Below are 10973 nucleotides of genomic sequence, written 5' to 3'. Positions count from 1 at the left end.
TAAGTAAATAAGCTTTTAAAATTTTATAATTTTTGAATTGCATTACTTAAATTATTCAGCACTTAATATTTAGATCTTAAATTTTCAAAACTCAGTCTTCAGTTTCTCTAAATACACGGCAGTAGATGACACACTCATTAGACGCACACAAAAGAATACACTAAAAGGTGAACAAATGTGATGAAGACAATACAGCTCAAAATCATAGAACAACTAGATCTCATGCAAACAATCAGACTAACCTTTCGAGTAGAGATAAGAATGTCACGAAGTGCCCCAACAAGATCATTCTTTGAGGGTGAAAAAAGTGATAAAGAATTCATAAGCAGAGTAGCACAATACTGCTCAAGTTGTATGTTGGGTATCTGTACAGGAACCCAATATTCTACATATCTCGAAGATTCAGGCTTTGAACCAGTAACAATAAACTTAGACAACCTCTCTTTTGAATACCAATCTTGTGGTTGGAATTAGTTACCAAGTCCTCACAGCTATTTCTATCACTTTGACGATCAAGCAGAGACAGCAAATGCTCAATTACACCATCCTGCAAAATCCAGCATGATATAAGCCGTTCATTGATTGTGTTGTATGTTTTGTGTGTTTGGGGGATTGCAGAATTAAAGAGCAAAGCAGAAGAAAAATGCCATACTCGCACAACACACCTTTAGTTGGCCATGACAAGGAGAAGCCTCATATCAGTACTTAAAACTCTTAATTTGTTCAAAATGTGAATACATTTTAGAGCGTTGGCACTCATCAACTATTATGCTTCCCATTTTTCCAATGCAAGTTCATTAGATCCTGCAAAACCATATATTAAAATCAAGAACAAGTGCTATGACAAGTAAACTAGAAAAAATGCATTTATGACAAAGAACAAAAAAGAAAGCTATCAGTCTGATATTCTCTTAACACTCGTGTCAAAGTCATGCACATTGCAAGGTATACCTCTGCAACAACTTCGGGAAGGTTATAGTACATCAAACATTATGCCCCCTTCTAGTCCATAAAACTCAAAAGCCTTAATACTTCGTCGCATATCTTTGTCTCCACAGTAAGCCACAGTATTAACATAAGGAGCTAAATGAAAACTCTTCATCCCACAAAGGAATTGCAGCAAGTTGTGATGATCAGAAAGGCCGATAGACATCAGATGACAAAGATGAAATAAATGAAATCACCTTCACAATTCTCTCCTGCAGACATAGCAAGCACTTGCATATTTTTAGCATGCGCTTACAGGATAAAAATGAAAAGACGTTGAAGAAAGTAACGAACAATAGAATGTTACAGAAACATTAACACAAAGGTAATGAAACAGGGCTTTATAACATAAATCCATGATGATAACTGAATAAATGAATGTGAAAACAATGCAGCAAAACCCATTGTTCATTCTAGCAGGCCCAGGTCCACCACTATATAAACAATATGCAATAATATTATGAATGAATGAACCAAATATTCTGCATGTTATATATTGCATAGCACAAATGCAAAAGAAACATGGTACTGAATTTGTTTATGTCGAGCATCAAATTCTGCTCTTTAGTAAAGAGAATATTTATTAAATTAGATACTCTGGGTATTCTAAAACATTTGTTACAAAATCAAACAGTAACATGATGACAAGCTTAATCAAAGTGTAACTGTTTGAGCTTACCTGATCATCAATTAAAACATTCTTCCCCCTTGTACCAACGCTCACGAAGATTGTTGACAAAGTCCAAATGATTATTACCAAGCCTAGCTACACTGTCAGCTGACAACTTCAATGATTTAAGTGAAGAAACTTTTTCATCTCAAGTTTCTGCAGGTAATCAACCAACAAAAATAATTTCATAGGATTAAAAGAATATATAAATCATCATATTCAAACGACTGAAAACAAACAAATAAATTAACTGCTTACAAATAAAACAAATGGTTTGTAGTCTCAGAAGCAGATAAAAGAACCACATAACTGAAAAGCATCCTTAACTAGTGATATATCTTTAATGTATTCTTATTCTAACCTTTTCTAATATCTTTTTTATTTTGAAATTTGGTAACTAAGATCAGTAAGATGTCTCCTATATCAACAATCAAATTCTTTTGACTTCAAAAAAGAGCAAATTCACATTCAATTTGATCTCATGAGGCCATCCATCAGAACTCACAAAGCCAAGTAAACAATTATATAAGTTGTGATTGGCAGACTTTCCTTCTTCTTCAGTGAAATTGTAATGGAATTAAGAGAGGGAAGAGGAGGACCTGGGGGAGGGGGGGGGGGAGGAGAGAGGGAGAAGCGTGATCAAAATAGAGATTTCAAGATTTGTTCAAAACATTAATTCAAGCAAGGATACTACTCTTATCTGGAACCTTTTATCCCAATAAACAATGCCCATGAATATTAAAACAATTTCAAAAGGAAAATAGTGTGTAATGGAACACATATGACTTTTAATATTAATGCAACCGTTGACCTTCTTGCCCTCTCATGGCGATTTTCATAATCTCTTATGAGGTTCAGTGCTTTTGGAAATTTCAGAAAAGTAGTTTCCAACTCCCATGTTGCATGCCCATAATCAAGACCACACCATTTTACAAGCCACTCATAATGACCATCCAAAACGTCATTAGCATGCCCCCGATGAATCTCATCTTGTTGCTTGGGAACCAACCATTTATGTAGCAAACGGTGTGGCTCAGTCCACTCCTGCTTCCATTTTGTGCTCTGTATCACAAGAAACTTTGAGAAAAAAAAATAGTAATTCATAAAGTAAAGCAATTAACTACAAATAATGTCACCATTCATATTTGTTTAACCATCCAGCAAAGGGAAGGGGAAACAGTAAAAAAAAATTTGAACCTGGTTTTTTCGGTTAAATTTTGCAACAAGTGAAGGTGCTTCGAGAAGAAGTTGACTTTCTGGCACCCATCGATTATGAACATGAGCAAGGCCTTTGTATTTAACAAAAAATTGCTTCTCTTGCAATCCTAGACAGAAATCTCATCTTAGCAAGAAGTCATTATAGGCAATCATTCACAAGTTGATAATAAAAGTTCAGAGCATATCTAATAACTTAAATAATTTCTCACATGACAACTAGTAGCACTAAAGCAGCACACTTATGAACTAGGCAAACAGTTCATACCAAAATCGGAGTTATTATACAATATTTTGCACATACCATTTTTACCCGTTGCCTCCACTTCTTTAGTATCCCAGATTGATTCCACTCCTCCGGAAACTGAATGTACACCTAATTTTATCTTCTTCCAAACACAAGCAAGACAATACCAAACTCCAAGAGGAAAATCCTTCAAAGGAGGATCTAGGCAAAAAAGATGATAGCTTCTCTTACACCCCCTTCCATCACAACACCTGAAATTTCATAAAAGAATAACACACAAAGTATATAATATGTATACATTGTGTCACAAAAAGTATATCAAGGCAAATCACAACAGTCACATGTCACAAAACAGTAGCAGCGTTATTGATAGCCAAGATATAGGTAACTAGCCAAGAAACCTAAGGATTAAAATCACACAATTCACCAAAAAATTCACAAATAAAAATTAAAGGACTAATTTTAAAGACCATGAAACCACAGACTTTACGTTCCGTTCTGATAGGTGTGTATATTTCTGTCATCAATGCTGACATATTATTATATTCATATATTTCCCAGTTAAAGTATTCAAATGCTATTACCTGTGGTTTAACTTCCCAAATAATCTTATTACTAAGCGATTTTTGCAATAAGAAAGAAGAGTTACCCACAATAGCTTTCCACCAAGCTTGCAGATGAGACATGTATTTTGATTGCCGTCCAGTTGAAAATCTAGAGTAGACTCTTTACATTGCAAGTTGGGCATGCCTTGTTCGTCAAGCCTTTCAGTAACACTGCTTCCAATTCCCCTTCTATCCTAATGCAATACATAAGAACAATGACAGAATTCTTAACAAGGTACCTTATTCATCTAGGACAAATAAAACAATATTCACATGCTTTGAATATCAATGATGCAGCGTAAGACCACAGCCAAATTGCTTGGAATGCACAAGCAAACACAAGTACCATCAAAATTAGAATTTCTGAGATTTATAGAAGGTATATACTGATGGTTCAGCCAATAAAAGCTAAATCATGAAAAGGAAACAATTAGAATGTTTACCTAGAACTCATTAGTTCTCAAATATCACGTTCCTCAAAAACTAAAAGATTAACCCTTTTTAATTGTGTAGATTATACACCAAGGTCCCCTATTATTTTGTTCTTCATAGGCTCCAAAATTAAGGAAGTTGCACATTTCACCCACCATGTGGCTTTCCACTCAGCAAAAATGAGTCTGACTCCCCAGAATCTACATAACGCCTTAGGTATAATCCAATGGACTGCAACAGTTGAAAAGGCAAAACTTACTAGATACGGACACAAGTGTCACCATAACGGGAGACGAAATTGTAGCTTCCAACTATGTGTTGTAGGGGTGTCGTGGCTCAACTATAGTGGCATTTCCTCATGCCATACCTCAAGTTTACACCTTTGCTTTAGTAAGGGGGAGTGCTGATAGCCAACATCACTTGTATTAAAGAATTGTCTTGGCCTTCTTGTGGCTGCCCCCTGCCTACAAGAGGTGCCACATATTGCCTTGACACAATGCTTGATTTATCAATGAAAATGATCCCTTGTTGCCACTATGGGCAACATTTGTCATGTTGTGTTATCTGTAGCTTACTAATTTGATATGTAGCCGGGCCTGTGACATAACCCCCGCCAAGAAGAAACATAGCAATCTCACAAAATGACAGAAGAAAATGGAGTGTATAAATGTGATGTTTCTTTTATGCTACATATATTTCTAGTAACATACGTATCCAACCACATAAAAGGGAGATTTGGAAATTATGATTTTGTTTCAGCTCATTTAAGGTTTTGAAACACTTAATAATACTGCTTTTGTAGGATAGCAAAGCAACTAAAGTTTTCCCCGTCTTGAAAAGGGAAAAGTGTTGACAAAGCAATTAGGTATAATATAGTTTAAAAAAAAACTTGCAAAAAAAAATATATATTTTTTTTAAATATATAAATATAAAATGCTTAAATAAAAATTAAATGTAAAACTACCTTTAATTATATTTACCTCCAAATATTTTTGAGAGAGGATCTAACATTTAGCATATGCCATATACAGAATAATTTAGTGTTTAAGTACCATAGACACATACATAGTGTATGCCAACCATATAAAATTATACACTTTCCAAACCTTTCAATTTTTATAGAAAGTCTTTAACTTGTTAATCCAATAAAGTTGTATTATATATAAAATTTTTATTATTTCATTCGTTAATTTTACAATTTTTTTTTTTTCCAAACCATGTGTCCTTGATTTACTTTTATTTAAACTACATGCTTGTTGTAAATTTAGATTAAGAATTATTTGGGGCCAATATCAAAAATTTTTTTTTTCCAATATCTAATTTAACAAAAATATCCTATTATTCAATTGAAGTTATTATTTCACCTTTTATTTTCATAGATACATCTTCTAAATTTATCGTAAAAGTATACAGTTGGTTTGAATTAATAATGGTATTATCTAATTCCAAAGTCCCAAAAAATTAAAAATTCAGTCTTTTCTTTTTAATAGTGTATAAACCTTTTGGTCCAACTCAATAACTTTGTGCTTATTATGGTAAGTTGTTGAATTAATTTTCAATTGATGTGCAAAACAAACGTAAAAGAAATTTAATTAAGATGTCTAGTGCTAAACAATTTGATTTTGCATGGACCATGTGACCCACAAAACGCCGTGTGGTGGTGACTGCCCATACACCTGCCACATTCCAGTCATGTCTTGTCCTAATGACAGTTATCTCCCTAGTACAACAAAGCTCCATGCTGTCTTTATTTTTTTTTTTACTGGTACAAGGATGAGTATAAGGAGAATGGTAACTAACCATCCCCTCGGTCATGTTACAGAAACAGTATCAAGAGGATGGGTTTTAGTATATAAAATAATAATTTGAAATCACAAGAAACTGTTGCAGTACTAGAATGCTGCATTGGAGGAAAATAACAAAAAAACAAGTAAAACAGTTAGGCACTCAAGGCTAACATATCAAACTGTCTTCTTATTCTATATCATTATACTATCAAAAACAGAATATTTCAAATCCATTTAAAGACCTCTGAAGGACAAGAACTAAATAAATATATGGATAGAACAAAAAAAACCAACCTCAGTTAAAGAGGTACCACAGTTATCCTGGTTTAAATTTGTGCCGCAAGAGCAAAGGTCTTGCTGTTCAGAATCGTGATTGACCCTGCAAAGCATGCAAATAAAGAAACTTGAAAAAATTAATATATGGCACCGAGGCAGACACTAAATCAACCATGAATCTGGCACAAAACAGAAAATATAGATCTCAAATATTTGTTTTTTACCAGCTCCAATTTGGGCAAATTTGTGGGACTGTCAGTTAGAAAGACCATGCAAGAACATTGCCGGTTTACACATTTGCACTTTTTTTCAAGAATTAATAAAGCTAACAAATAACCCCAAGGATTACCCAAAACAATAGAGTACATGCTTAGCTTAATGAAACCACACTCATCCAAAATGTGGCAGTATGGGACCCAAGTGGATCTCTGCTGCACAACAAATCACCATAGTTACGATACTTGTGCTCATACAACTACAAGATAAATTAGAACCACCATGCTCATACACCTGAGACACAAATTAGAACAGTTCTGCTCATGCACCTGAGACAAATTATATGCAATGTTGAAGTAGAAAACTCATGGATAAACAAAGAGGTATACAACTTTGTTATGCAGCAACTAAAAAGTTGTCATTCTTAGGATCATTAATGCAATACGTGACAAATTCCGATATTAAGCCTTTAGTTTTTTTCCATATGCAGAAATTCATAATTCCAGAAATCTTGGGATATAGGCTACACATATATCGTCAATAAAAATTAAGGGATTACATTCTACATGATTCAAAAATGTTTCATACATAGTAAACTAACCAATTCCAAGGAATACTTGAAGTAAGTAGTGTGATACTATGTCATGTCCTATGAGTTGAAAAATTTTCATAAAAATAGTAATTGAAGGAGGCTAGAATACCACGTGCAGTCTATAACTATCAGTAAAATGATCACTGCCAAATATCTTCAATTATCACCATATTCACAATTTGTTTGCAATTCAATAGCAGAAAAACATTTCTGTCCATTTCTTGCAGCCATCGAGTATTATACCAATGCCCACATAATCTACATCAAATATTCCCAAGAACTTATAGCCATATAAACAGTGGACTATCTATTTAAACTGGCGTTCTGAATAGCCATCCCTTTAAGGCCGTCCACAACGATGTAAGCCGCTAATCAACAAATGACAATGAGATGAAACTGGAAAGCACAAAACCACTTGCTACTCAACTATAAGCACAATTAAAATGAAAATGACTAATACATAAGAGAGACGAGATCTTACAACTTCAAGTTTAAAAGGTTATGCAGTCATGCATAAAGCTGCAGAATGCACTACATAAATTAATCATCTAGTGAACTATCAACCAAAGAAACAAAACTACTCAATGGAATAGTGCAAAGTCAGTACCTTTGCCTCTTAAAAACATGAGGCACAAGTCTCAATATTTTCATTTCTGTGCTGAGAAGAAGTGATGGCATCAGTAGCACCAGAATCCATATTAATTGCATTTCTTTTTCTCTTTGAAGGTGTTCCTTATAACCACTCTCCAACCCAACATCGTTTCTGGTGCCCCTTTATTCATTGACATGAGATTTACCAGCTCAGGTTCCAAATTTTTCTTGCCATTTCAGCAACATCATCCAGATCTTCAGCCATTGCTTTATGAGATGACAATAGCGCACAATCAACTCTTGGATCCTTCAACACTGTCTCCAACGTCAGATAGATGACCTTCCCTCATAAACCTCTGATTCTGACTGGACTGGGAAGCCTCCAACCCCATATTATTTTCCAATATCTCATTTGCAGGTTTTGCTACATTAAAATTGGATTCTTCCAAAGTTCTTTCTGAATTTCTCCCAGCACAGGTTTCTCTCAATTTCTGCAACTTGCCTTGGATGCATTGGTTGCCCCAATCAACATTCTTGGGAGCACCACCTGCACTATTGCTGCTACATTCTTGAGATAATTTATCCTCCTGGTTCAGCTCCTTGCAATTACCTAGAGAGTTGAGTAAAAACATATGATTATTAGAGAACACTTGATCGGCATTGCTTTGACATAAATACAATTTCCGTGCATCTCAAACGGCCATGAGCCACCTGATAACTTTAAAGAAAAAAAATCAGCAGTTCAAGATGTTGCTTTAATCCAACTCACACCTCAGGTTTGTAACTCATTTTCTCAAAGATATGAACTTCCAAACAAATTCCAGAGGCAAATAAACTAAACTAACAAAAGATACTTGGCTACCTGCAAATTTGACTTCCTTTGGTTGCTGCTTGAATAATTGTCTATACATACGAGCATCCATTCTCTTTTTTCCAACCTGAACAGATTTCACAACCTGTTCTCACTTTTACCAACTTCTTTAGTTTCAAGCGTTAACTGTTTCACACTCTTCTCCTTTTTAGCTTTTTCTTTGTAACCGATAATCCCAAGCTTTTATTTGACTTCTTTGACCCAGAAGAACTGGAAGAAGATTGCTTCTTACCCCGCTCAGACCTTCTCAAAGGGCTTGGTGAGCTTTGCTTCTCAACTCTCTCGGATTTTCTCTTAAAATCTGGTTGAAGTCTGCTTATCAAGTCGCTCAGACTTTCGAGTACTTGAAGCGCTTGGAATCATATTCTTCTTTGATGGTGTTTCTCTACCCGATCGTCTCAAACCAGATGTATATGATGTTTCAGCACGTGAACTAGTTGAGGGGTTGCCAGCAACTGCTTTAGAATTGTTGTTTTCATCATCCTTAACTTTGGGGCTAGATCTACTATTATTTGACATCCACTATGTTCTACAGGAAAAAAGAATGAAATAAGATTCCGCTAAACTAGGGGTTACTGTTTCTAAAGATTCTCACATGATAGTGGATTCATAATATGGATTTGATAAGTAATCAGTATGATTCATACTAAATCAGTCATCATTATTGTATGAATCCAATATAGACCAGACATAGCAATGTATCACAGTCGGCATAACAAATCAGCTAAATGCAGCAAGATAACAATAAGCAATTTAGGTTCACAAGCATATCAAACCAGCAGCAGGCAATAATCATTATCTTAATTTGATTGATAACGACTAATCAGCAACATAAGGAGCAAAAACAATTACAACAGAAAATAAAAATATAATCTAAAACAGGGGGTCATAAGAAAGTTAAGCCAGAGTAAAACATGAAAACTTTAAAAAGTAATCAGTGCATGACTTTTAGCAGGGATTGAGCAAAAGCAGATGCGAAAACAAAAAAAAATTCTCAAAAGGTTTTGCTAAGGCCATTTAAACAAGGAAACCAAGATCAATATATCACAGATAGTCATCAACCCAACTATCATGGTAGCAAAATAATTTGATTGCGGGGGAAATCTAACAGAGGTTTAGAGTAGCAAAAATAGAGTCAATTTAAGTGTTAAGCAAACTCTCAATTAGAAGAGTAAATATAAACAAAATCACTTCTAAAAAAATAAGAATTTTTACCTTAAATTGAGTATCCAATTAGAATTATCAATAAATTCAGATATCAAATTAAAAAAATCATTTGAAAAGGAGAACAAGAGTTCAAAAAGGCAGCAATTTTCATAAGGGTATCAGAAACGCAATGCCCAAAACCGAATATGTTAAATTAAGAATAAATAGGTTCAAACAGCAAATATGGAAAGAAATAAGTGAGAAAAGCTTTAGAGCAGTAATTAAAAAATTGGGAAAACAATGCATTTTAAGAGCTATTGAATATTTCAGTTTTGAGAACTAACTAGTGAAAAATAGAAGAGAACAAGGAAATACAAGAGAAGTAAGGAGAATGACAGTAAAACGGAAGAAGAGCAACTCACCGGAAGAATGAAAAGCGTAGCTGCAGGAGGGAGAAAGACGAGAGAGAGAGCAGAGACGCAGCAGTTGAGAGAAGAGAGAATTGATCAGGAGAGAACCCAAAGAGAAATCGCTGAACGTTCAAGAGTGCCAAGATTGTTTGCGCTTTGAGTTTTCCGGCGCAGAAAATATGATCTCCGCCGGAATTTTGGTCGGTGTGATGATTTTCAGCAAGTTCTGGTAGTTTTCCGCCGGATTTGAGTGAGGTTTGCGAGAGGAACAGCCACTGGAGAGAGCGCTCGAATGAGAACAGGGATTTGAAAGAAAAATAAATAAACGATTTGGGTAGATGGTCTGTACCAGTTAATCATAGGGATCAAAATACTTTAATCCTAAATTAAAGTCATATTAACATTTATGTTCTTAAAAAAGAATTATATCTCTCTAGCTTCAAGAAATAACTTTGAAATAATGGTGTAAATGAGCCTAGCTGTCTAAAAGTTGTTCGTGCATGACTGAAAAAAGTTAAGAAAGTTCGGGTTGAATCGATTTCGACTCTGCTTGTTTAGCAAAACGAGTCGAACTCGAGTTAAATGATATTCAGCTCGAAAGTTCATCAAATCTTATTGAACTTTTATATCTATATATATATATATATTAGTGTTTTGTGACATGCATTACATATTGGCTATATTCATTATATATTCATTTTGTTGTACTCTTTAATTTTGTTAGTATATAATATTAAAGTATAAATTTTATTTAGATTAAAATAAATACAAGGGTTAATTGATATATTTTGCCGTACAAGCTACTCGTACTTATTATGTTCTTAATTCTACTTTTATATAACAAAATGATCTCAAATTGAATTGATAATTGTAATTATTTTGGTTATAGTGACATATTACTTACTCAGTGTATTAGAGAGAAAATGGA

The 10973-nt window shown here is 34.3% G+C and overlaps 1 protein-coding gene and 1 pseudogene across 1 annotated transcript; both read right to left on the bottom strand.

Annotated features, from left to right (window-relative positions):
- Positions 1–242: 242 nt before the first annotated feature.
- Positions 243–7735, bottom strand: LOC149492217 (uncharacterized; the record flags this gene model as incomplete). The annotated part of the gene is made up of 8 exons (XM_089716795.1): positions 7635–7735; positions 6238–6322; positions 3773–3918; positions 3177–3370; positions 2855–2982; positions 2462–2719; positions 479–547; positions 243–365 (listed from the first exon to the last, which is right to left on the bottom strand). Coding segments are annotated over exons 1-8 (1104 nt in total), but the record flags the coding sequence as incomplete, so codon positions are not given.
- Positions 7736–7911: 176 nt separating this feature from the next.
- On the bottom strand, positions 7912–10316 carry LOC149492216 (uncharacterized; annotated as a pseudogene).
- Between the last annotated feature and the right edge of the window lie 657 nt (positions 10317–10973).

This window comes from Jatropha curcas, unplaced genomic scaffold (genome assembly GCF_041381405.1).
Source record: "Jatropha curcas cultivar XTBG-Jc1 unplaced genomic scaffold, XTBG_Jcur_1.0 HiC_scaffold_77_pilon, whole genome shotgun sequence".
NCBI lineage: Eukaryota > Viridiplantae > Streptophyta > Magnoliopsida > Malpighiales > Euphorbiaceae > Jatropha > Jatropha curcas.
Note: the sequence above shows the minus strand (reverse complement) of the source record. Positions and strands in the feature narration are given on the sequence as shown.